The sequence below is a fragment of the Pipistrellus hanaki genome, assembly GCF_964339955.1.
Source record: "Pipistrellus hanaki genome assembly, chromosome: 13".
In the NCBI taxonomy this organism is placed as follows: domain Eukaryota; kingdom Metazoa; phylum Chordata; class Mammalia; order Chiroptera; family Vespertilionidae; genus Pipistrellus; species Pipistrellus hanaki.
The window spans coordinates 47,372,331-47,399,374 of NC_140515.1; the positions used below are offsets into that span (position 1 = coordinate 47,372,331).

Genomic DNA, 27,044 nt, shown 5'->3' on the forward strand with positions numbered 1-27,044 from the left:
TATCCACCACCTTTGGATCCAAGGAGAATGAGTGATAAGGGTTTCTACCTCACCTGATCTTAAAAATTGAGATATAAAATTAAAGACATACCTCAAAAGACAGCTAAATTAAGGGAAACAAAAATCAGATAGCAAAGAAAATAAACTTGTTAAAAATTTAGGCTCTGAGTGGTTTACTACAATAGGACACTAAAATTTTGTCTGCGTTTTCAAAAGCCAATCCCAAATGGTTAACAAGAATTGATTATATTGTTTTATTCTTTGACAAAGGGAAGCATATCAGATGACCAGGAGAAGATGTTTATTTTTTTTCACTGCTGTTATATTCTAGAAAAAAAAATTATCATTCTATAATGTTATTTACCATCCTGACACCTTGGATAACAATTATACATGTAGACAAAAACATTTTTCTTGTGATCATTTCTTTTATTAACTCTCAAATTTTTTTAAAATATATTTTATTGATTTCTTACAGAGAGGAAGGGGGAGAGAGAGAGCTAGAAACGTCGATGAGAGAGAAACATCGACCAGCTGCCTCTTGCACACCCCCTACTGGGGATGTGCCCGCAACTGATATACATGCCCTTAACCGGAATCGAACCTGGGACCTTTCAATCCGCAGACCGACGCTCTACCACTGAGCCAAACCGGTTTCGTCTATTAACTCTCAATTTTAAAAAAGCAAATGTTAACTTTCAATTTTGTTATGAAATGTCTAGAGCACCTAAGTTAATATTCTCCAGATATATATGTTTCTCATGATGTAGCTTGGTATAACAATGACACTTTGTAAATCCAACTGACTGGCATGTAGCTTGTTCAATCTTCTAGATTCCTTTAGTCTCAGCCAAGATTTTATAAGAGCTTTATCATCTGACTTAGCGTTATCATCCAAATATAGGCCAATTTACCTCCTCACTGAAGGAGGCTGCAACAAGATAGATGATCAGCAATTTGTGCCAGAATTCTCCTCAAGAATTGTCTTTGAGAAGAATCTGAATTTATATACTTTGAAATTTATAAATTTCCTGTAGTTCTGTGCCTTTGATTATTGAGAGAGGAATTGCTCCTCAAACATTGTTGGTAGGTGTGGGACTAATGAGCCGTCCTCACTCAATGGCTCATGAAGTACTCATGGTTTTTAGCAGTACTGGAGCCTGATATAGTTGCCAAGATGAGTCTGGTGCAATGTATGCAGATATTCTTTAAAATTCTCAAAGTCCATACCAAGTAAGTCCATTCTGTTAACTGAACAAACAGAATGGACTTACTTGGTATGGACTTTGAGAATTTTAAAGAATATCTGCATACATTGATGACTTGGCTTCAGATCTAGCAAATATCTGTTCATCATGCAGTAATTATTCCACAAGGTCAGCTCACTCTGAAAGCTGCACTTGAGAAGTCACAGCAAAACCATAATATCAGCAGAGAAAAATTATTTTCCTGCTGAAATGGGCAGGTAGATGTGCAAATAATTTAGTTGGTACCATACTGTTTATGTATTTAAAAAGAAAAAGTATGGTGCCTGTTCCTTTTTATATCGCATAACATAAGCATAACTTTGTGGCACATAATGGAAGCTAGGAACAGGATGCGGAAATTGAAAGCAAATTTCAAGTAAGAGGATTAATCCCTATCCATGTTAAAACAAGTATGGTGTTCTTGGTTTTTTAATTCCCATTTAGTACAGACGAAATCAGCCTAATTATCAAGTTGAGTTCTGAACAATAATCTTAAAATGTCTATTCAGAAGAGAGACCTTTTATCAAAGAGTTATCCTTAAAGGGTTTTTAATCAATACACATTAGAACTATTTCTGCATAACAATGGTGTATGTGAAACATTGATTCTTGCTTTCCTATAAAGCCTTTTATCTCTTCAGTCTTGTATCTCAAGTGTCTTCAGCCAATACTGAAAAATCATTAAAATGCTAAGTTTGTGTTACACGCTATATGTACAAATCCTTAGATTCTAATGTCACACTTCAGAGTTATTTCTTCTGACCTTTCTGAGATGTGTATACAGAATTTCTTTCAAGGAATAATTCCTATTATACATGGCATGGACAAATGGGTGGCTAGATGGATGAATACCATGTATATGTTGCCATCCACATATGCTGATCTCCACCGTAGGTATTAGTTAGCCAAAACGCTGACCTATACATTTTATACAAATACTAGTGGCCCCTTGTATGAAGATTCCTCAATAGGACTTCCTACTGCAGTGCCACCCCACCTGTTTTCCGCCCTTCTCCCCGCCCCACCTGCTTCCCTTCCTTCTCCCCTGCCCCACTTGCTTGCTTCTTGCAACCTGGCTCTCTTCTGCAGCACTTGGCTTCTTTCTACACCGTCTTCAGTCTTTGCTCTGGCCTGGATATGCAAATTAACCGCCATCTTGGTTGGGTTAATTTGCATAGTCACCCTGATTGGTGGTGGGCGTGGCTTGTGGGCCTAGTAAAGGTACATCAATTTGCATGTTTCTCTTTTATTAGGTAGGATATGTTTATGTGAGGATGTTCAATGTCTTGTTATGATTTAAAAAGACTAAACACTGTTGATATTCATGGTATAAATTAGAATGAAAGGAGAAAGAAAGACGGGTATGAAGGAGTAGAAGTAGAAAAATTGAAAAAGAGCCAAAACCGGTTTGGCTAAGTGGATAGAGCATCGGCCTGCAGACTGAAAGGTCCCAGGTTCGATTCTGGTCAAGGGCATGTACCTTGGTTGAGGGCACATCCCCAGTAGGGGGTGTGCAAGAGGCAGCTGATTGATGTTTCTCTCTCATCGATGTTTCTAATTCTCTATCCCTCTCTCTTCCTCTCTGTAAAAAAAAAAAAAAAAAAAAAAAAAAAAAAAAAAAAAAAAAAAAAATCAATAAAAATATATTTAAAAAAAGAAAGAAAGAAAAATTGAGAAAGAGACAAGATAAGGAGGATGAATGGGTCAAATATGACTCTAGTAGTAAGCCTTATGGCTAGGTAGAAGGTAATGTCCTTAAACTAAATTAATATGTGGAAGAGAAGGAATAAATTCATAATCAGGGACATAGAGTTCCTTTGGGGCACATCAAGTTTGTGGAACCAGATAAAGATTTTTAATATGTAATCTGAAATAGAGTTTTGGCATATAAAAGTGTCAGTGATAGACTTGGGAGTCATTTTTTCCCATTGGAGAGAATGGATGGCATTCCTAGCAATGCATTTACTTTTCACTAATAATTACTATGCTTGATATATGCAATAGCCCCTAGACCTAGGAATATGAAATAATATGCATAAGATAACATTATATTAACTGTACTAGTCGTAAGTGCACTAAATCAAGTGCTTACTTATGCCCCTTGCAAGCAAGATTATTTAGCAACTTGATTATACTTTTGTTTATACCTATAAATTTAAGGCTAATTATATATTGTACAATATGTGCCTTTTTGAATCAGCCAAAGCATATGCATCTGATGTTTCCACTTAAGGAACTGACTACAATGCTAAATTGGAAAATAGAGATAGATGCTTTAAATTATAAGAAATCTTACAGGCCATTTAGTCCAACCCTTTTTCAAGTTTAGAAGTTGATATAAAAGGTGTGAGAAACTGCCTTACATGTTCATGAAAAACTTTTTCATTCCAATCCTGCATAATATTTCAGAAAGGTATTTTATTCATTAAATTTTCTTTCCTCTATAGCAGGGAGAGAAAGAGCAACAAAATATGAAAACACGGCAGCAGCCCCTTGCCTGGTACAAGCCAAGGAAACAACCAGCTCCTTTGTCCAGCCCATGGGAATCCCCCAAGTGGCACCTGTATATTTAGATTTATTTAACTCATTATTGATCATGGTAAATGTAAGGGGCTCTATAAACCCTAAACCATGACCTCTGAAAGGTTCCTACCACTTGTAGAATAGAATAGTCTCTTTTTTATGTTTCTGAAAATTTTACTTATTTATTTTGCTTTATTGACAAGGATAGATTATTTCATGCTTTTCGAGATTATCCCATTCTTGGTTGGCACTGAGAGCTTTCAAGTGTATTTTCCTCTAATGTTATGGTTGATGCTGGTAATAAGTCCACTTTGACTTATCATCAAAGTCTGAGGTTGGAATGACTCATCATTTCAGTGTTTCAAGTGTTTCAAGTAGCCAGCTTGAAAAGGCTCCACGGGGGATGGAGGAGTGGGGGTTTAGGAGGTGAGAGGGATGTGAGATCTAAATTATTGAAAAACATCGTCTTTTCCTGTGGGATTTTCCCATGTCCTGAGGATTTTGGATTTTATACATACTATTTCTTTGGCTTTCTTTCCTTCCTCTTTGACATTTTAAGAACTAGAAAGTAAGTTTCCCAAGAATCCTTGAATGTATGTCTGTAGCTCTAGACCAGTGTTTTTTGGTCTGGAGCTCTAGACTAAATTAGATGGTGGCTCAAAGATTTAACCTTCCTCTTTATGTCCTTAATTTAAAAAAAATAAGGTCCATTGTGAAACTGGTGAGAATGATGCTTCATTGGCAGACAATCAGCAGAAGGGTCCTTTAGGGGAATAGCCATAATACAACAGGATTAAATGTTTCAAATATAAACCTTTCATCGGTAGGATATAATAACTGATATCTGTACAGTTTTGAAGATTTTTGGCAATTTTTTTCTTTCACAACTCTAACAACAACAACAACAACAAAAACCAGAGACACTTAATTCTGTACCTGGAGCAAACTGTTAAAGATCATGTAGCTTTAGTCTCTTCAGAGATTGAGTAGGCTGTGTTCCCAGTATTTATGATCCTGATTTGCCATGGTTCAGCAAGGCTGCCCTGATAGTAGCAATTACCCTTGCTTATGAAGTTATGTAGACAGTCCCACGTAAATCAGAAAGATCCAATCATTTGATCAATGTCCATTTCTATTACACCTGGCCAGGCATATGGTGAGAAATGTTCTGGCTGACACAATTTCTTCTCACACCTGTCCTAGAAAATGAAATAAATTGTTACAGCATTGATTTCCTCACAAAGTCAAAAGTATTCAAGAATGAAAGTCTATTTTTACATGTATTCCTGTAATCTCTAATAGATCATTCTCTTGTTTGTTTCCTTTCAATTGGTCTTATACAGATTAAATTCATTAGACAATTATTAAATCCCACAGCACTTGTTTAGGGTATATCTTCTTTCTATGTTAAGTTGAATAAACACCAGTGAATATTCATTAAAAGCACATCCTTTCTTTGTTTTGAATTACTAAACCTCTCAAAAATTATGATTTTTGAACCCACTTGAAAGTTGTTGGATATTCCTTATATTGCTTTCATTAGAAATGCACTTATTGGTCAAAAGAAGCAAATGTTTCTCCTACAGTGGGCTTTTATTTTTTATTTTTTTAAAATCCTTATTGTTGAAAATATTACACGTCTTCTTTTTCCCCCATTGACTCCTTCTAGCCTGCGCTCACCCTCCTAAAGTAGGCTTTTAATTACCACATGAGTCTGACTACAGTTGTGATAGAACACTAAACATGTATATGAATCAGAAACACATGGGTTATATTTCCATAAAAATATGTGTGCATTTGAAAATTAATGATATACCTTAGGGGAATAAAATGAGTTTTAAATTTTATTAATCTCAAGGTATTTAAGAACCCTCCAAAAGGAGATTCAAGAACTTCAAATTATGATTATTGTATATTTAATTAACTTCTGGAATTTTTCCAGTAGAATCAGAAAACTTCTGTTGTCTGTATCATGGACGATTGGTAGCAATAAAAAAGTAGATATTTTTATCCAGTCTTCCCCTCCCCCCCCCATTACACTAACTGTAGATTAAGTCATTTATTCATGCATTTATTCAGTTATTCAATAAATATTTATTGGTGTCTACTATGGGCCAGGCACCATTCTAGGCACTTAGAATACAAAACTGATCATAACAGAGGTTCTTTCCTTTATGGGATTTACATTACAATAGGGGAAATACTAATAAAGTATTAAAAATATGCCAGCAAACCATGTTCATTATTTGAGGTTAGATTTTGATGAAATTGTCAGGAAAGTAAAAGTTGTCTTTAGGAAATTCAGCCATTATTTTCAACATCCTTCACTTTTCCCCCACAATGCTCTTTCTTCAAGACACTTAAGTCCAAAAGCTTGTTCTTTCTCTCTTTTGCTTTTTCATTTAAACAATATTTATAGAGAAGCCACTGTGTGCCAGATGCTGTGTATTGTTCCATGTTCAGGCACATGGTGCAGAGTAAACAGGGCCAGCCCTGCCCTCGTGAAACCTACGGTGTATTGGAGAAGAAAGAGATAAACAGAAGAGTAGATTAGGGAATATGTATTTTGTTAAATTTTGTTAAAGAAAGATTTCTTGGGACCAGGTTGCACATATCTGTAGGCCCTGACAGACAGAGAGAGAGAGAGAGTGTGTGTGTGTATGTGTGTGTGTGTGTGTGTGTGTGTGTGTGTGTATGTTGGGAGCCTGGAGAGAGACCAGAGGAAACTGAACATAGCCTTTCCATCAAACTAATGGTGTGTGCTTCGCTCAAAACCTCCTCTGAAGAATTTGATCTGGCCATTAGTATCTTAGTGTGCATAAAGTTGTCACTGAATAGACTTAAGCATGTGCATTTTTTTCCCTATTAGTATGCAATGAAAGTTTGTGACCTTCTAGAAAATTCTAGGCATCAGCACAGTAAATTGATCTTTTCAGTGCAGTTTTCTATCGCTGGAATAATGCTCTGCTTATTTAGGTTATGTAAAGGTCCTTTCCTCACTGTCTTATGGTAATATTACATATGTTATCACAAAATATAAACCTGAATATTATAGGATAATGTCCTTATGGATGAAGGAAGTGATTCAGAGAGGTTAATTGCCTTTTCTGATATCACACAAATTGATGTCAGATCTGAAACAGGTATGTTTCAATCCAATTAACACCAATTCCGTTTCATTATATGTGGCTTGATTCTTCATTAAATTTTTATATATCAGGTTATATAATTTAACCCAGAGTAAATTAAGTTGACAGATTAACAAAAAAATTATAATAGGGTCCTTTTGTACATAGAATACAAAATATTAGTAAGTTATCTTTTGTCCATTAATACTGATTTGATTAGTATAAGAAGTAAGATATGTTTTCATCTTTTAGCAATCCCATCATTATATTTTAAGTGGAAAGGAATTAATATGATTTAATTCAAAGCTTTCTGACCAGCACATTCAACCAAGTAGTATCAGAATTTAATTTTTATTGTCTCAAAATGGTATAATGCTAGATGATGTCTGAGGTAAATATACCTTTTAATGTGCACAGTCATTGAAAATAGCCCATAAATACTATAGACCTTTATCACGTTATCCATTTAATGACACTTTTTGCATTTTAAAACAGATGGACTAGATAAAGCATATAATAAGTCACTATAAGAAAATTCCATAAAATCATATTACAAAAAAGTGTTGTATTTTCTTTAAGCCTATGTCAACTAGAGCTTTATCTGAAACTATATGCTGAAATACTTTACCATTTTCCCACATAAGGTAGTTTACTGCTGAAGTATGTAAATAATTTGGACATTGTATGATAATTTTGATTCAATTTTGCATTGAAGACCAGATTCTTACTTTTTTCCAAGCCACATTTACTAATTTATAAAGATCAAGCAGGTTTGAATTAAACCCAAATTGAATAAACAAATGATATTTTGTCCTTTTTCTTATATTAAATAGTTTCTATTGCATAAATAAAAATAGTTATCAAACATAAAACCAAAAAAAAGATAATCCTTTATTTTCTCTTTTCATGTAGGCCTATTTTTAAAATAAAAAAAAAAAATGAAATATGTCATTTTTAAGGGTTTTTTTTTTCTAATGAATTTTTAACTATTTAGGAGGATTTGCATAAAATCGAATACTAATATAAAAACCTTAAGAATAATTTGCCAAACACAGAAATGTTAATAATACAGAAAACAAATTCAGTGGGTTTCATTGACCTTCTTCTGATTGACTACAGGTGAAAGATAAAGATAGGTATCAGGCTACTCTTTTGGGGACATAAAATCAATACCGAATTTGCATGGCACATTACAGCCTTCATTCCAAGAAATCAGAGATAGGGGAAGTAAAAGGTGAGAGAATTTACCAGAGAAGTAAAATGAAGGACTGAAGCTTCCCTAGTAGGAAAATGCAGCTGTCAGAACTCTAGAACCTCTGCCTCAGATCTGCAAATCATCACAGCTATTTTGCAAATAGATGAGTGTAACACCTGCTTAATATGCAGTGTGTAGAGTCATTAATTGCTACCGTTGCTAATCCCAGTAATAATTTTTTTCAATGGTTTCTCTCTAAATTTGCATTGCAGTTCCTTGCCTCTCAGTGGTTATAATCAAAATAGGCAGGTTTTGATGCCATTTTATTTTCATGATTTTGGATGCTTCCATGGAGCAGGGTTGGGGAATCCAAACAGAGTTGCCAGCAACTATGGGTTCTTATAGGGGACATCTCCCGATCAAACAGGGCCCCAGCTTTATGATGCTAACGTCATTCCCTGAGACTGCCATCTGCTCCCTTAAACTCTGTAGATCATCAGCTTTCCTGCTGCTATATTCACAGACTGTATTTCTATGGAATGATCTCGTTGCTTCTCTCCACTCCCAGATTCCAGGGGGGGGGGGGGGGAGGGGGGAAGAAAAACAAAAAACTAATTTGGTTGATTTGACATGATTTTGGAGTGTTAACTCTAGAACACACCAGAAAACCTGGTTGTTCCATTATTGACTTCTCTCGTTTTTTTAAACATACCTATGTGAAAAATGTTCCACAGCTCTGGATATCAGATTTGCAAATTAGGTCATGTAGGGTGGTCGTAAGAAGCAAGCTGCTCACGGGCCTACTGAAAGTTAGCCACACAGGTTAAAATAAAGACAGATATTTTTTAAAGAGGACTGTCATTTACTGTTGCTGATAAGTTGTGGTATTTGAAGTGAAACAGCGTATCTCTTAACTCCTCTGTATCTAAAGAGACTCATTTATACTTTGGGTTTTGAAAATTGTGTGGTGTGAGCAAACTGGCAAGTATGATTACTGGTCTTCATAATTTAGGTGTTTAAAGAATGCTAAATTAAGCGTTGCATTTGGTTATTCTTAAAAAGCATGGTAAATCAAAACTAATTTTCTATTCTGATTTTTCCCCTGAAATTCTTACACACTACCTTTTTGTGTACTACCTTCATCCCAGTTTATCTTAAAAATATCATTTTACCCTTCTGAGTCCACGATATTGCTGAACCAAGCAGTATGGGCAAAAGCATCCCATCTAATAAAGAGGGAATGTACTAATTGACCATCACTCCCTCACAAAGATGGCTTCACCCACAGATGAGGCCAAGTTCCCATAAGGAGACTTAAGAAGCAATCAGTAGGGACCACGGGGCTTGACAGGGGACCTCAAGGTACGCTTCCCATATTGGTTCTAGGCTAGGGGACCTCAGGCTGCACACATTTCCCTCCCCCCCCCCACCAGGTGGGGCTTGACAGGGGACCTGAGCCTGCACCCCCACCCCACTGCTGGGCCAGGTGACCTGAGGCTGCACCCCCCCACACACACACCTGCTGGGGCTTGGCAAGGGATTTCAGGCCATTTCCCCCACATAGTGGGGCTTGACAGAGGACCTCAAGGCAAGCCCCCCCGCCTTGTCCTGGTGCCCAGCCAGTAGACCTCAGGCCACGCCTCCTTGTCCTGGTGCCCAGCCAGTAGACCTGAGGCTATGCCCTCTGACCAGTAGGGCTTGACAAGGGTGGGACTGGCTGGGTCTGGTTCTAGCCCAAGGCAGAGGAGTTCAGCCGAGACTGAGTCTCACATGATTTTAAGGTGCATGTGGGCGGGTGGGACTTGTTTCTGAGTCCCATGGTGAGCCCCAGACTCTTGACAGGAGGAAGGTTTTCATATACATTTTACTAATTTTCTTTCACCTCTGACACTTCTATTATAGAGAAAGGGCAAATAGCAATATTAGATTATTTCCTCCAATTAATTCCCTTTTATTGTGCACGAATTTTGTGCACCAGGTCACTAGTTTTTTTTTACATGGATGAATTTTTAGAATACAATTTTTATTTTTAACTTTGATCACTTATTCCCTGATTCATAATAACCCCCCATGAAAGTTATGCAAAAAAAATGGTAGTTTAAAAACCCACAGAAACTATTATGAACCAATGAAGTTGTATTGTTTTTAATTAAGTTTGAATTTTGTAAAATGAGTAAAAAAAAATTTTTAAAGTTAACCTTATTCCAAGACCATTGGACATTACTATGTATTAGGTCTATCCTCTGAGGAATCCATTGAATTCTAATTAGATTTTTGAGGATTTTTTCATTTTATAAAATATCCCACCATATTCAGAATAGATTGCTACATGGAATGTGTGGGTTAGCTTTGTTTACTACTCCATTGCTATGCAAATACTAAAAGGCACTAATTAAACAGTTGTTTCTGGGGTGAATGCAGAAACCTTAAGAGGAATGACACAGTAAAATACTACCCTTAATTAACAAGTGGGTTGACAATTGGCATTAATGAAAGAACTAAGGAGAGCAGAAGCTCTCCATAAGTGAGTTATGATTGACATCTATAATTACTGCTAACTCTTCTTCAGAGATGAACCAATCCCTCCCTTGAGACTCCAGACCTCTGCCTATAAAGGCATTTTTATTCTGATAACTAAGATAAGTTTAAAAAAATAAATTCTAAACTCTAAATATCAGCAAAATACATTTTTTAAAGTTATTAAAGCTTCAACGTTTCAGACAGTTGGCATGTATACTCTAATTTTAGCAGCCCCATCAATATTAGAAAGTGATATGATCCTTTCTACTAAAAGTTTTGCTTTGTCAATTTTCAGCAAGCCAATATAAGTCTTCTTAAAAAGATTAATTTTTGTTCCTAAAATATATGCTAACATCAGGGTATAATTCCACCACAGAACAACTTCAGTTAATTGTCTATCCATTTAAGAAAGATGTTATAGTCTCGTCACAGTATTTCAAAGAGCTGGATGAGTTTGGTGGTGTAAACATTTCCTCGTGGGAACGTTGTACAATCAAAAGAAAAGAAGTGATTGATGGATGCGTACTCCAGCTAATTGAAGTGGTTCGGAGCCTACCAGATGTTTTCAGCTGAATCATGCCCCCAGATGCTATTGCTTCATGATTCCTTAATCTAGGGATTACCCCAATTGGCTAGCTTGGTGACATTTGAGTGTTCCAAATAAGTCTGCCTCTCTTTTGTTGCGTACTTTGCAAAGAGCTCGTGTCTAAAGCTGGCCTATCTTCTGCCCTGGAAATGTTTTCAAGGAAGTTATCAGGGCTGTTTGTTTTTCCTGCTCTTGGATGTGGTTTTTTGGTGAGGTCAGGAGAATGGAACGAGAGCTGCCACAGATGACACCAGAGCTATTTCCACAGCTGGCTGCAGAGAGTGGGTAGTCCCTCACAGATGAGTTCGCATGTGGAGGTAGATGATATAAAACATCTGTCACGACGGGAATAAGCAAAAACAATGTCCCTTTGAAGATTGCCTTTTAATGATGAGGTGGGGGTTTCTGTCTCCATCACGGGAGTGAAGGATGTAGTTGTTGGCAGGCAGATGGCTTCAGGCTTGCTCTTGCATGAAATAAAGCAAAAGTATATGTTGAAAACCTCTGATGCTAGTCAACTGCCTAATTTTGCTGAACATTCATTTCCCCACATATAATCTGTGCAAAAGGGAGGGCGTGCTAAAAGCTGAAGGGTGGGAGAAAAACTACAAGAAGAAACAAAAAAACTGATTCTGAATATTTTTCTCTTGACTAACTTTAATGCAATAGCATAATTTCAACTGGTGGTTAAAATATTTTTATAAAATTTTTTTTACAATAAGTTTAATGTGTTTTTAGCTCCATGTTATTTTTCATAGAAGTTTCAAGTAGTAACATAAAAAGTGTAAAGTGTATATCATCATGGCCACATGAGGATAAACACTTCAAAATTTGAATATCAGTTAGCAGACATAAAGTCATATTTTTCTCCCTTCAATGAGCAGCAGGACATAATAAAAATACTTAGTGAACAATTATAAGAGATGATCATAGTTTAGTTTCTCATTCCATCGACCTTAAAAAAATAAAATAAATGAAATTAGCATACATTTTTGCATCATAATTTGTTTAGAAAGAAAAATCTTGACAATAGATTCACTGGTAGCAAATAAATGCTGAATGTTAGCCAACAGTGAACTTTTAGATCTCCTGTTACAAGAGCCAGAAGGGTGCCACTGTCACCCCTTGCCCCCAGTCACATTGCTGCAAACCATGGGATCCTGCTACTTCTGCCACCTCTTGGCCAGTGAAGTGAATGCCACATGCCCTGCCCACCTGTTATTCTAAACTCTCTTCCAAATCTAAGTCCTTTGCAGGAACTTCTGGTTATCGGAAGCCGCATTTCTCTAGCAGCAAGGGACTCTAGGAAATGTAGGGTTTCTCCAATTCTATTTTGGAAAGGCAGGGTCCAACTTGTGCGGAACTGATAACATGGATAGAGAATCCTCTATAATAAAAGCCTAAATGCAAATCAACTGAACCTCCTAATGACTGGTTGCTATGCCACTCACTGACCACCAGGGCTCAGATGCTCAATACAGGAGCTTCCCCCAGCCTGTAGACCCCAGGTCAGCCAAGGCAGCCGTGAACGGAACCTACCTCCCACCTCTATGGCCCCTCCAGTTACCTCACAGGGGAAGGCAATTGGCCAGGGGCGGGTAGTGCCAAGCTGGCCACAGTAGGTGCCGGTGGGGTTCCCCCAACTGCCCCACAGGTCACTCCATAAATCGGCCCTGATCACTGGCCACGCCTAGGGATCCTACCTGCATTAATTTTGTGCACCAGGCCTCTAGTTAAAACATAAATGTCTTCAGCCATGACTGAGAGAGATAAACCAAAGGAAGCAATCGGATTAATCTTAATGAGAGATAGTAAAGTGCTCAACAGAGCCAGTCTCGCTTGAAAGGAAGATAGACAGGATTTGGATCCATTTCCGATGTAGCATTGACAACACTGGACTATGGGTTTGTGATAAATGATGAGAGAGAAGGAGAAGGCAAGGATGACCTGGAATTTTTCATATTATTCTAATAATCAAATGTAGGAGAAAGAATAGAGACAGAATGAGAACAAAAATATTCAGAATGGGACATGGTTGTTTTGAGATGCCTGAGATGCTAGATCGGTGATCAGTTGCAAATTTGGATCAGGAGTGCAGACAAAAGGTCAAGTCAGCAAAAATCTTTCATTTTTAAACTAACTTCAGCACTTGTGATTGCTTTCATGAGGGCCTAACAAGCAGCCATATTTTTCAGTTTTATTTCTAACATCATACTAACACCATATATATGTTTATATATATAACACCATATTTATATATATAAATGTTTGTGTGTGTGTGTGTGTGTGTGTGGTATGTGTGTAGATGTTGAGTCTTAACTACTTTATATCTCTTAATACTTATAACTCCTTTTTAAAAAAAATATATTTTATTGATTTTTTTACAGAGAGGAAGGGAGAGAGAGAGAGAGAGCTAGAAACGTCGATGAGAGAGAAACATCGACCGGCTGCCTCCTGCACATCCCCCACCGGGATGCACCCGCAACCAACATACATGCCCTTGACCGGAATCAAACCCGGGACCCCTCAGTCCGCAGACCGACGCTCTACCACTGAGCCAAACCAGTTTCAGCTTATAACTCCTTTTCTAAATCTGGACCATAATAGACATTTCAAACTCGATTTGGTGAATAGTTGGAAAGAATGGAAGTTTTAGTGAAAGAGTTGCCATGAAAACGTCTCATAGGAAATGAAATTTTGGGGAGGTGGCCAAAGGATATTTTATAGATAAAGGCAGATACCCTATGGAGACTCTTCATGAACTGAACTAAATATCCAGTTGTTTGTAGTTATATTTGTGAGATGCATATTAATGTTGCTATGATTATTTGAAGCTGCTTGGCCCTCCAATAGGAACTGGAAAAGAAATTAAGAAAAATGATCAAGAAACAAACCAAGAATCTCTTTAAAAAAAACAATGCGGTAGAAAATGTACTCAGACCCATGGCAGACATTAAAAAAAGAAGAAATTAAGCAAGTTTTCTCAAACTTGACCTTAAATATGACTTACCTGGGGATCTTATTGAACTGCAAATTCTGATGCAGTGGGGCCGGGGTTGGATCTGATTTTGTATCAGGCTCCCAGATGAGTCTACCTGGTCCTGGACCACATGTTGAGGAACAAGGTACTAGAGAGTTTACAGCCATTCTATTAAACTTAGCAAAAGTCATAATTACTACTATGGCATTACTATTTAGGAGAAAGGGCAATAAAATCTAAGTGAAATAAAAGATGTTTTTATGTATAAGTTTCTTCAACAAATAGGATACTGAACAAAAGAAACAAAATTGGCTTTCATCTCATCTACTGGACAACTTTATGTACATGAATTGACATGTCACAGGCCTCAGATTAGATCTTGGTTGGGTGCTAATATAATGTAAATTTTACCTTGGGACATGGTCATTGCATCAGGACATATTTTATGTCAGTGTCACATTTCAAACCATCTCATCAATAGTATATATACTGAGTGTGAGGCATGTTAGTGACAAATGTACTAACACAAAGTGTACTTTAAAGGGAGTGAATTCGTTTTTTTAATTGGGTCTTGACTTCACACCTGTATCCTTCGGTCTAGTTGAGTTGCCAGCTCTCACCAGGCAAATTTCTAAAAATGCCTTAAAAGAGAAAAGGAATAGCCCAGAAATGTTCTCCGAGGAACCACAAAATAAAGTCCATTTTGCAGCAAATTGCAGGACTAGGAATAGCTGCTTTCCTTGTAATAGCCAGAATCAAGGTGCCTTGTGACATATTTAGGCAATTTGCACTATAAACAATGGCCATAAGTAGGAGAACAGCCAGCTTTTCCTCTTGATCACCCCTGGGGTTTGAGAAGTAATTTCCCAGGCCCATTCACCAATAGAATCCTGCAAGGCCTTGGAAATGATCTGCAGCCGGGTCTGGGGGCCTATTTGTCAGGAGGGAGAAGTTTTTAATGAGAGGCTTTATGACAGCTTCCTGTCCTAAGTGCTAGTTAAAGCGAGATAAACCTTTTACCAGACAAAAGATGCTACCCATAAATATTCAGACATCTGCCAGGAACCCTATTTGCCTTATCGTTTGGAAAAAGACTGGCCTGAAATACCATTTAGTACGTGCATTTTCAACTTCCTGTACATTGAAAACCTACTTGGAGGTGTACAAAGGGATTGCTGTGTGAGTGAATAAAGCATTTCCCCCCTCTTATCGCATGGCGAGGTTTGACAAGAACCTGAGCAGATATATGGCTATGAAAACGGTTTGTGGCATGGGAAAGCCCTAATGAAAAAGTTTACACTGCAGTTGTGTCAGTGTCTTAGCTGTAATACATGAAGGGAATGTTGTACTATGTAATGGGGGATGTATAAGTGTTCCATAGAATGGAAATTATGTAGTGAACTCAAACATTAAAGTTCCTTGGGTAGTATGTAGCCTTTAGAAGACCAGGAATTCTCATACAAAATGACAAAGACATCAAGCTGGCAGTTGTCAGTCAGGGCCACTGTTAAAGGAAAGCAAACCCATTGAATGAATGGATTTTTAAGACCATCCTATTATCCAATCAAGGGATTGCTTTTGTTTTTTGTTGTTGTTTTTGTTGTTGTTATTGTTGTGTGTTTAATTGATTCCTCTTATCCAATGTCAGCATGGAGTTGCTGTTGAGTTTATATCCCTTTTAAGCCAGGGGTACCCTGGCTGATAAGCAAGTGCCATCACTCATTTAGTCATTCAGCACCATTCTTACCTCTTTCATAATAGACACCGTGCTAGGTTGTAGAACCATTGGGAAATGAATAAACATCATGAGTGGTACAGTGGACTTAGAATACAGGGGAGAAATAAAGCATGATCATGTTCAAGGTGTGTGACATAGAGCAGGAGAAAAGAGAGAAGCAACTGACCAACAGCTTGACTTCAGACACAGCAAATGTTTCTTAGAATGTAGCATTTGATCTACACACATGCACACCTGCTTTAGATGCCTAAGACAGCAAGGAAGAGAGAGAAAGATGGGTCAGAGAAGGATGAGGAGTTCAGTGTGGTAGGAGGAGAGACCTTATGTGGATAGTTTTGGAGAATTGGACCAAAGAGTAAATGGGAAGCCATGGGCTCTTTATAAAGCATGTGTGCTATACTAAAGATCTACCTGTAGGAGTCTTATTTTGGAGATGTCATGTGGAACTAGAATAGAAAGGCACGGTCTCATGGGTGATCCTACTGCTGATTCCATCTAAATGATTTCTGGACAGGCGAGCAGGCATGGAAAATATTTTGATCCCATCACTGAATCATCTTATGTGCCCTTAAACTCCTCCAATACATTAACGTACAACAGCTATTGGCTTAACAGTGCCCATGTCCTTAATATGTGACATTTCCACTATGAAATAATATCTGTCAAGATGCTAACTCAGCTATAAAATGTGATCTATGCTGTACTTTGGTAGAGAAGGTAGTTTAACATGGCTTCTTTTATATTCTCTCTTGGAATGAAAAAGAAGGAAAATGAGTTCTGCTTATCTTTAAAGGGATGTGCATATTTTTAGGGTTATCTTTAAGGTAGGAAAATGGTAAGGAGCTGTTCTCCATATCTCTAATATAATTTTTAATTATGTAATATATTTTATTGGTAGGTATCAGTAGTTTTCTTTGTATCTTAAAGAGTAGGAAAGATAGTGAAATATATTATGACCAACCCATTCATTTGGTAAGTGTTACAGCTTAATGTCTTTAATCTCTATCTTCTTAAATCTCTTCAAACTGATTTTGGAACTGTATGCATGTGCGAAAAAGGCATATACCATAAGTTCTGCAAAGTAAAGACAAAGGACTTAGGTTGTACTATTAGTTTTTCCACATAAACTGTGTCTTTCTTATCTTCAGGACACACGTGTGGATTTTCATAACACATGTTTGTGCTGAGAGCCACACTTGATTAAATTATAGAATTAAAATGGGAAGCTAATGGACATGCATTCACCCTTTGTTGCTGAAGTCATTAGAAGCTCACTGAAGTACTGTGATCCTCCTATGCACATTTCATATTTCTATTGGTTCTGTAACTATGATCTTGTTAAGTAGAAAAAAAAAGGAAAAGAATATAGTAACCCACCTGCATAATGAATTTCCTTTCATAATTTTAACAAGTTTAATGATTAAAAAATTAATCATGGTATTGCACTTTCGTCAACAAAACCATTTGACCATTGGGTCCCATGTCTTCAAGTTTTCAAGACTCCCTCAGTAATGTAACATATTTACATTTTGATCTATTAAAGTTCTAAAGAAGCTGTTAAAAACATCAAAGTCACTGCCAAACAGATTTCTTTAGTTTTAAGGAAAAAAAAATTGAAGGGATTTAATAAAGCATTGTTGAGAATCCTAATTATCTAAGTACCTGCTTTGGTAAGAAATACTTCAATGTGACATACTTATATTCTTATTCAAAATGACATTATTTTATAAATAGGTACTTAACCAATCATTGAAACCATTATTCACAGTTGAATAGGCATGGCATTTAATTAGGATTCCTTTAAAGGAGACTCCATGTTTAAAACTAATTTGGTTTTTGTGTCTTTTAATTTTACATAGTTTTTTTTTTAATTGTAATTGTACAATAATTGATTGTGACAGAGAGAAAGGAAAAGGGAGGGAGACCGAGAGAAACATTAATCAGCTGCTTCCTACAATTCCCTGATCTGGGATTGAACCTGCGACCCAGGCATGTGCCCTGACCATCAATAGAACCAGCAACCCTTCAGTGCATGGGATGATGCCCAACCAACTGAGCCACACTGTCCAAGGCTAATGTTACATATTTTTAAAACAATTCCAATTAATGGCAACTAAATAAAAAAAAGCAACACAAAATTAAGAATGCTTAAGAGAAAAAGAAAAAAAATAATTTTTTACAGCTAATAGCTTTTCTCTTTTTGGATAAACCATATATATAACTGTTCTAAAATTATCTGCTTGTAAACATCATACTCAGCCCACAGTGACACTTTCAAAGTAGCAGTCCAAATAGTATAGCAATTGAATCTAAGTCATCTACACATAGAAGAGAGAAACCAACTCTAGTTAGCCATGTCTCTAAAATAAATAGAAATAGAAATTTAAAGTAAAAAAAATAGTCACATAGCCATATTAGTCTTGCCTCCTTTCATTGATAAATTATAGGATTTAGGCAGTTGGTTTAGATGTCAACCAACTATGCGATGTCAAGTCTTTTAGAAACTTGTTTATATCATTATTGTAATTTTGGTTCAGGAGCTAAGATTTGCTGTTAGTTGCTGAGCATGGAGAGTTGAATAGGTACTTTGTGCCATTTTCTAATTACTGACACTTCAGATATCTTTCTCATTCTGTATAAATGGAGCTTATGAATATATGTCTGCATATGCCAGGTTTTCTGAACCTCAGCGCTAATGATGTTTGTGGCTGGATAATTCTCTGCTGTAGGGCTGTGTCCTGTGTGTTGTAGGATGGCTTCTACTATCAATGGCCTCTTCCCACCACGTGTCACTAGCATCCCTTCCCCAAATGTCTCCTGATATTGTCAAATGTCCCTTCTAGATTAAGCAACATACTTTTCATTTTAATAATGTCCACAGATATGATGTGGTGGTATTCATAGAACTTTTTTACATCAGGTGAATGTCAGATCTCATTTTTAAGAATATGGTGATTGAAGATATTAATAATTTCGCAAATGTGTGTGCTGAACCACGGTTTTCAAACTGCCCCTTGCGAAAAGTTTTCTCAAAAGCTTTGGAATAATGCTCCATTTTGACTAGTTCTCTCAAACTTGCATTTTTTAATTTTTCTTTTGATTTGGAATTTTGTTCTTTCGTCATTCTGCCCGCCGGTATTTATGAAGCATATGTTTTATGCCTCATCCTGTAGATTGCACAAAGTCACTCTCATTTAACAGTGGTGAATGAGCAGACATGATTCAGGCCCTCTTGGTGTTACCATCCCAAATAAAGAATGTTGCTAAATGTCAGCCATGTTTCATTTCACTGAATAATTAGAGGCAGAGATAGAGAAAAGTATCTACTGCCTGACATCCCTATTCATTGGGACTACAAAAGATGTGTGAACACAACCCTTGCCCTCTTGGAAGGTATAATACTGAAAGAAGCAATTAGAGAATAACAAGGGGAAGGAAGGGATTAAGTGCTCAGATGGAGTCCTCGGGGCAGTGCGGATTCCTGCTTGCCATGGTGATTGATCTTCCTGCCATACGGCCAGTGTTTGTCAGGGATCATTCCAAAATGCTTCCAAAGTCGAAGTCATATCTGCCAGCTCGGGGGCAGCTTTGGGGATTTCAAACATAATTTGTTTTAAAGTCAGACTGCCCTCTACAAGTTGGTTGGAAATTTATCAAGGTAGTTGAGGATTTATGACTGTTTCTAAGGAGGGGCGGCTTTCTGCTCCATTTTTTTCTTTTCCCACAGCAGCAGCTCTGATTAAACTTCCCCCAACAAGCCCCTTTGTTAAAAACAAAAAACAAAAAATTTTTAAACCACCTATGCAAAGATCACAAATGAAAAAGATTAAATATCTCTGCATACCCGGCAAGGAATGTTGCACAGAAATATTGCTGGATACTGTATTTGGATAGCTGGTCCCCAGATTAAATAAATTTACCTTTATGCCATTTATATTATTACATCATCCTTGCTATTAGAAAATCATTTGCACTCACTGATTTACTTGTAAGCCCTTATCATTCTCTGTTACTCCATTTTACTAAGGCTAAAGATAGTCTGATGTACACAAACTCAATTCAATTATTTTCTAACTAGATTAGAAATATTAAAAAAATTGACAGAGAGGCAGAAAACCATACAGATGAGAAAAAAGACAAATGACCTTAAACAATATCATTTTAATTTCAATTTTTTATTGTTGACACTCATTCTGCCCCTCCCCCCTTTGCCCACATCTACCCAATCTCTAGCCCCTTCCCTCAGCTGTCCCCACACTATTGCCTGTGTCCATGGGCTACTTATATTTGTTCTTTAGCTAATCCCTTCATTTTCCTTTATCCAGCCCCCCATTCCCCCCTCTCTTCTGACATTTATCAGTCTGTTCCATGCATTCATGCCTCTGGCTCTATTTTAAGTTGTGTTAAATAATTACTATAAAAAATTCCTAAAAGTCACGGTAGGAAAAAAGTGTAACATGGGCCACAATTTGACAATAAGGCACCTAGATACAAAGAGAGGGGAAAGAGGGATGACATTTTTTTTTTCTCTTTCTTACTACTTACATTATCCAAATGATTTTCTCTCCTCTTTTACATCCTGATGATTTCCAATTCTGGCCCGACCAAAATTTCAAATAGGAAGAATTCTCACACTGGCGACAACACAAGGGAGGTGGAGCAAATGGAAGCACTGCAGGTCACTGGGCAGACCCCTGAATTATTCAGACAGTTGTCCATTTCAGCTCATCAAAAATGTAGGCTTGGCCTCTTTGCATATTTAAACAAAATATAATGGGATTATTGCTATAAAGACTCATGCCCCTTTACAAGGCTGGCTTACAATAAATAATTGAGAGACAGTATAAATAAAATAAAACCAATTGCTGGTATTTAAGAACTATAACATTTGTTTACACAATAGCAATTTATAGACAAAGCAGGCTTGTCAAACTTTAGGGTACATCAAAGTCATCTGGAGATATTAAAAAACAGATTGGAAGACATAAAGACAAGATACTCTGATTTTAATTCTGATCCTTAGTTTGCTGCTGCAGGTCCACAGATTGTAAGTTGGATGGCCACTAGTTGGACTAGAGTATGGATAGCTGCAGGAATATGCATGTAGGTGTTCTTCTCACTGTAGTCCATGTCCTGGTTTTAATAGAGGTTATTTTTCTTTTGTTTTTGGTGGTCTTTGTTTTTTTTGTTTGTTTTTACACTTCTCTATTCTTTACACAATTATAATTTTCCTTTCTGCTAATACTCATCTTTATACAATTCTATCACATGAAAATATGAACAATATAATACATTCTGATTAAAGCATACTAATGAAATTGATGTCTATCATGTATGATGCCTTCCACCTTGTTGGCCAGATATTGTAACAAACGCTACAGGGCATGATTGCCTCATATAACAGTCCTAGGATAGGGCCTTCCCTAGGCAAGGCTTGAATTAGATGCTCAAAGGATGTCATTTCAAGACCCTGATTTTGAAATTTTGACTTAATCTACAGGCCAGGACATCCCCTCTGAGAGAGAAACTGAAGAAGGGAAGAGGGGTTGAGGAGAGACATTTGAGCAGATGATCTGGGGGAAAGGCATTCCAGGTGAAGGGGAATCCCATGCAAAAGTGATGAAGGAAGGAAAATATTTGAGAAATAGCCAGGAGGCTAGTGTGCATACAAAGTGAATCACACAGAAAATGATAAGAGAGAAAATCACAGAAGGAGCAAAAGGGCAATTAATCTCAGGCTTTGTTGGGGCCTTGCACCGATACTGGCTGTTGCCCTGAGTAAGAGGGATAGCCATTGGAGGATTTGGAGCAAAGGAGCTGAGACTCCAGTGTGAACTGTTGGGTTCGTTTTTTCCAGAAGTCGAGGAATGAATTCAGGGACAAGGGAGCAGTAAGCAAAGGGACGTGAAGTTTATTACAGTGAAAGTAAGAAATCTCTTGGCACACAAGAGGGGTCCAAAAAAGGTTGCTTCAGAAGGTCACTAATCTAGGGGTTTATATTTTTCTGCTCTAGCCCTCTATTGGCTCTTTATCACTCAATCTCTTTTTGCCCTCCTTTCCCTGCTTTAGTTCCCACTCTTGTGTTCAGGGGAGGGCAGCTCTACAGTAGTTGACTGGTACATTCTGCCTGTCTTGCTCACATTCTGAGCACCTGGCTCATCTCCTCCGTTGTTTTTTTTTTGTTTGTTTTGTTTTGTTTTTAAATCTTTATTGTTCAAAGTACTAAATATTTCCCCCTTCTTCCCTTATTGACCCTTCTAGCCACCGTCTCTACTCCAGACCTTAGCTAACATCTTCTCTTCCTGAAGCCCTTGTCCAACTGCCTAATCCCATCTAACTGCTCAGGGTGATAGGATCTGACTTAAATTTTCAAAGGATCGCTCTGGTTGCTGTGTTAAACTAAACCAAGAGGAAATAAGAGAAAGCAGGGAAGCTGATCAGCAGATTTGCAATAGTTTCATACAGTGTTTGAGCCAGCTATGTGTGCTCTTGTTGGAAGAGAGCCTGCCCACATTTCCCCTATTTGCCAATCAACTTATATTTCATTTGGGAAATTAAAATATTGATGAACTCTCCAAGACTTGAAATTTCTTTCAACTATTGGCAGAAGGTTAACAACACAGATGCTTTTCTGGCCTTAGGTCAGCTATGTTTACTCCACATCAATGATCTTTGGAAACTTTATCCAAATTACTGTTGAAATTGTTTATTTCAGAGCTAGGGCAACCAGATCGGCCCTCCATCTCTGGAGCGTGAGCAGCTTTGTTTTGCAGAGGCAGTGGCTAAAACAGACCAGACATTTCCATCAGCTGTTTGGTCATTGTGCTTTTTAGTGGAATTACAGCATGTTACAGTATTTTTCTTTGCAGGCTTAAACATTGAGCAAACCCAGACATCCGGAGATGCTAAAATGAAAAATCTGTTTCCTTTTGCCTCGCCATTTGCCAAGCAAACTCCGTCAGACAGCACATTCTATACATTTCAAGAAAATGAAATTACCCCTTAATGTGTTGGCAACATCTGTCGCAAAACACTCTTCAGTCTATGGCTTAACTGCATCAGGTAGAAATTGATTTGGCAGTATATTTCATGAGACACAATTATAGGTGAGGGCACTAGTTTGGCCTTAACAACCATAGGTTTTTGTTTTTTTCTTCCTTTTTTGTTATTTTTCTTTTTCTATTGTGTTCTTCTTTCTTTTCTCTCTTCTTGGTAAATGTCATGTACAATACAAAGAACATTCTTTGATGAGGGAACTGACTAGCAGACACTGCTGGCTATTTCTTGGTTGTAAATAGCCAGCACTTCAAATTCTTGAAGTTTCCTTCCCTGATAAAGTATCACCAAGAAAATGTGTTTCTCACTGAAACTGGCTTGGCTCAGTGGTAGAGTGTTGGTTTTTGGTTTGTGGACTGAAAGGTCCCAGGTTCGATTCCAGTCAAGGGCATGTGCATTGGTTGTGGGCACATCCCCAGTAGAGGGTGTGCAAGAGGCAGCTGGTTGATGTTTCTCTCTCATCGACGTTTCTAGCTCTCTATCTCTCTCCCTTCCTCTCTGTAAAAAAAAAAATCAATAAAATATATTTTTTTTAAAAAAGAAAAAAAAATGTGTTTCTCCAAGAGGTTCCTGCCTACTATTTCCACCTTACTCACTGATTGTAAAGTTATTCCATCCCTTAAGACAGTTACGACATTACTGTTCTTAATAATTTGTGGGAATCCTCTTTTCATGGAACATCTTTGATGAATATGAGTAAAAAATGTATGTTCTTACCAGTTCTCCCGCAAGAATTACTATTTTCTCGTTCATTTATTTGTGATGGCTGGTCTGGGTAGGAAAAGGATGTTTCCCTTACATTGTTTTACACTCCTTGCCTAGTGCTGCTAGTTACAATTCCAAAGGATGACAAGTCCCTTCCCACTCTTTCCTTTGATTGTCAGGTGTTTGGTTTATACACAGAAGCAGTGCTTGCTCCGTGGCATCTGTAATCAAATGAGGCCCCAAACACTTTCTGAGAAAGGATATTTTAAAGAGACCAGACAATCCTTCCTAAATTAGTTCATAATGCAGGCGTTCAATCCTTCTATCCTTATCATGCATGGATTTTGATTCATCTGTCACATACTCACATATCTCATTTGCATATTGCCTTCCAAACAAAGACTCAAGTCTGCCTCTCTGCCACACTGGGGAATGAGGTCACCCCCTAGGGTGCTGAAAAGAAATTCTACTACCAAACACAATTTGGTCTTTATCTCTGATTTATGACAAACAATCTTTATGTGACTCGCGCAGGCTGATTAAATTGAGGGGTTTCCAAGACTGTGACAGTTTAGCTATGTGATAGGATCTCTAGGGGCAAATATCCTGAAGAGATAGACTAAGTCTCAAGTTCAAGAAGAGTTTTGAAGTCTTGCACCTGCTAAGGATTAAAATATTGTGCAAGTGCCACTTTGGGCTTGGGAAAAAAAAAAAAAAAAAAAAAAAAAGCTTTAGAACTTGTCGTAACTCTGAGGTTATTCTATATAGTTTTTCTTTAAGTGACTTAAAAAATTTTATTCTTCTTAAATGAAGGCCAGTAAGTGATTTTTGTTTTTAATATCAAGTAAAGATGGTTTTGTCAAAGCGATTCAGACAGCAGGAAAAAACTGTGATGTGTCTCTGAATTACAAGTAAAAGTTTTATCATGTTTCTCATTCAAGAAGCATCTTGATGAACAACAATTCATAGAAGCATCACAAAATTCAAACAACACAAATCCACAACCGTGTATATCTCCAAGCTAAAGACCTTTAAAATAACATATATTTTCTGATTGAATCTTGCTCAAAAGCCTTTTGGAGCAAAGTTGAATCTGTATAGTAAGTATCTCCAAATATTTGGCTCAATTGCTATTCTTCCTCCATATTAATGGAAAGGGGTTCACAAAAAAAGGCTGAGTGATAGCCTGATCTTTTAACACCTACAGTTGTGAAGTTGGATTTGGATAGTAACCTGAGGAATTCATCATCCTGAGCAAAAGCGTTTTAGAAAACATTTGCCTGTGGGTAATCAATTTGGGGTCTGAGAGCCTGTCAACTATGTGGATCTGTCCTAGTTTTATTTCTTCAAAATATTTACTTACAGATATGGAGAAAAAGCCACACCATGAAAAAAAAATAATGTTTATAGGAAAATATAGCATTCAGATACCTATCATGTCATTACCATGGGATGTTTAAATGAGCTGTTATAAGCATGAACTTCTTCTGCCTTTATAATCATCTTTAAAATAAAACAGGGGGATCATATAATATCAAAGACTCCATCAAACCCTAAATTTTCAATTTTTAAAAAATATTTTCCATTGTCTACGTTAGTCAATTAAGGCATACAAGTAGAACAGAGGAAAAGGAAAGAGAGTATGTGGTCTGGCTCTGTGCTTCAATAGCCATGCGACACTTTGTATATGGACAGAAGTTTTTTTGTTTTTAATATCTAGTATTGTTTACATTCCAATAGTTATAATAAATCAAAAAGCATATTCTAAAAGTAGGCTTTTCCTACCACCTGATGAAACAATTGACATTTTTAAATTTTTAGAAAATTATAGCAGTGTTGCATTTGACTGGCATTTAACAGTTTAGTATCTTCTGTCAAAAGCATAGACACAAATAAAAGTAGGTCAAAATATTCAAATTTTAAAACATGAGAAATAGTAACTTGGATTTTTATAACATTTATATTAGATTTTACTATGTTCAATGAGATCCAGTGAAGGAACCCATCTGGACCAGTGTTATCACCACAGTGGTAGATTGTACTGAGGTGATCAAAATCTGTCCATAGAAATCATAGATAAATGTAAACCAAAAGTCTTATTCAGTATCAATAAAAACTAGAGAATTTCCATCATATCTGTATATTTTTAATTAAGAAAGTTAGTATTTAGAACAATGAGAGACGGCATATATATGATATCTTGGAATACATTCTACATTAAATATTAAAATTATAAATAACGGGCATTTTAAATACATCACAGATAAATCACAATAGAGGAAAGGAAGTCACAAATGCTATCTATTTAGATGAACAGAAAATGTCATGGATGAATTTAGCCTTTTCAGTAAAGTAAACATGTTGGATGTTAAAGCAGTCTATTATGATTATGTTTAAGTTTTAAGTTTCCTTCCTGTGGAACGTATTTTCAGATGGACAATTGTGTGTGCTTCTAGGGTGCTGTGATTACGCCGACAATGGACCATCCAATGTCAATGCAGCCAGCAAACATGATGGGCCCCCTGACACAACAGATGAACCATCTTTCGTTGGGCACAACAGGAACGGTGAGTTGAAGAGTTTGTTTTGCTCTGTTTTCTTGGATTTCTTTGACAAGATGAAATACTCTCTTTTCACTGGCATTGTCAGCAAAACTGGCTCTGTATTACTGACTAATACACCATTCAGGTTCCGGTATGAGCAAGCTGCCTTCTGCCTGCTTATTCCATTCTGGGACACGTTTACTCATATTGACAGAGTTGAAGGCTGTATCGTGTTGCATTTAAATTTGAGTTACTTCCTGTTCTTGAGACAAAATGCACCAAGAATAAAATCTGATTTTGGAAAAGTGTCTCTATGCATGTACCTGTGAATCTAGACCTTGTAACTTAATACGCTTGAGCCTGTTTTTCCTTTCCCAGATACTTACCTCTTCAGCTAATATATCATTCCCAGGTTACTTACAGTGAAGGACCAACCTTGACTATGACTAATATGCAGGTTTTTTATTCAGTTTCCATGTTTAAGTCAGTAAAAAGTAATTGAGAACCTGACATAATCGAGTTCTTTTCATCTTTTTTTTTTTTTTTACTATATTGACATAAATGATGTTGAAAAATGAGAAAGCACTCTAATGTACTTAATCTTATTTTTTATAAGTTGGAATATTTTCGACTAGCCATTATTTTTCCTTGGGGAACAAAAGTACATCAAACATTTCCCATTGCAGCCTTGATTTTATATCAGGGAGGCCTTTGAAATCATTTGCAATACTTTGTGTTAGTTTTTAAATCCATACAAAGGCAATTCCCCAAATAGTCAGGAAGGCAAATGTTTTAATACAACCTGGAGTACTGCAACTTTGTT

General features: G+C 37.0%; 1 protein-coding gene across 12 annotated transcripts in view; it reads left to right on the forward strand.

Moving 5' to 3' along the window:
- Positions 1-27,044, forward strand: part of RBMS3 (RNA binding motif single stranded interacting protein 3) — a gene marked incomplete at its 3' end in the record, with an annotated part of 624,952 nt that overhangs the window by 527,171 nt on the left and 70,737 nt on the right. For all 12 annotated transcript variants that reach the window (XM_084902493.1, XM_084902500.1, XM_084902503.1 and 9 more), the window contains one exon: positions 26,135-26,245. In XM_084902493.1, coding sequence (XP_084758619.1) covers positions 26,135-26,245 — 111 coding nt within the window. The remainder of the gene's footprint in view (positions 1-26,134; positions 26,246-27,044) is intronic.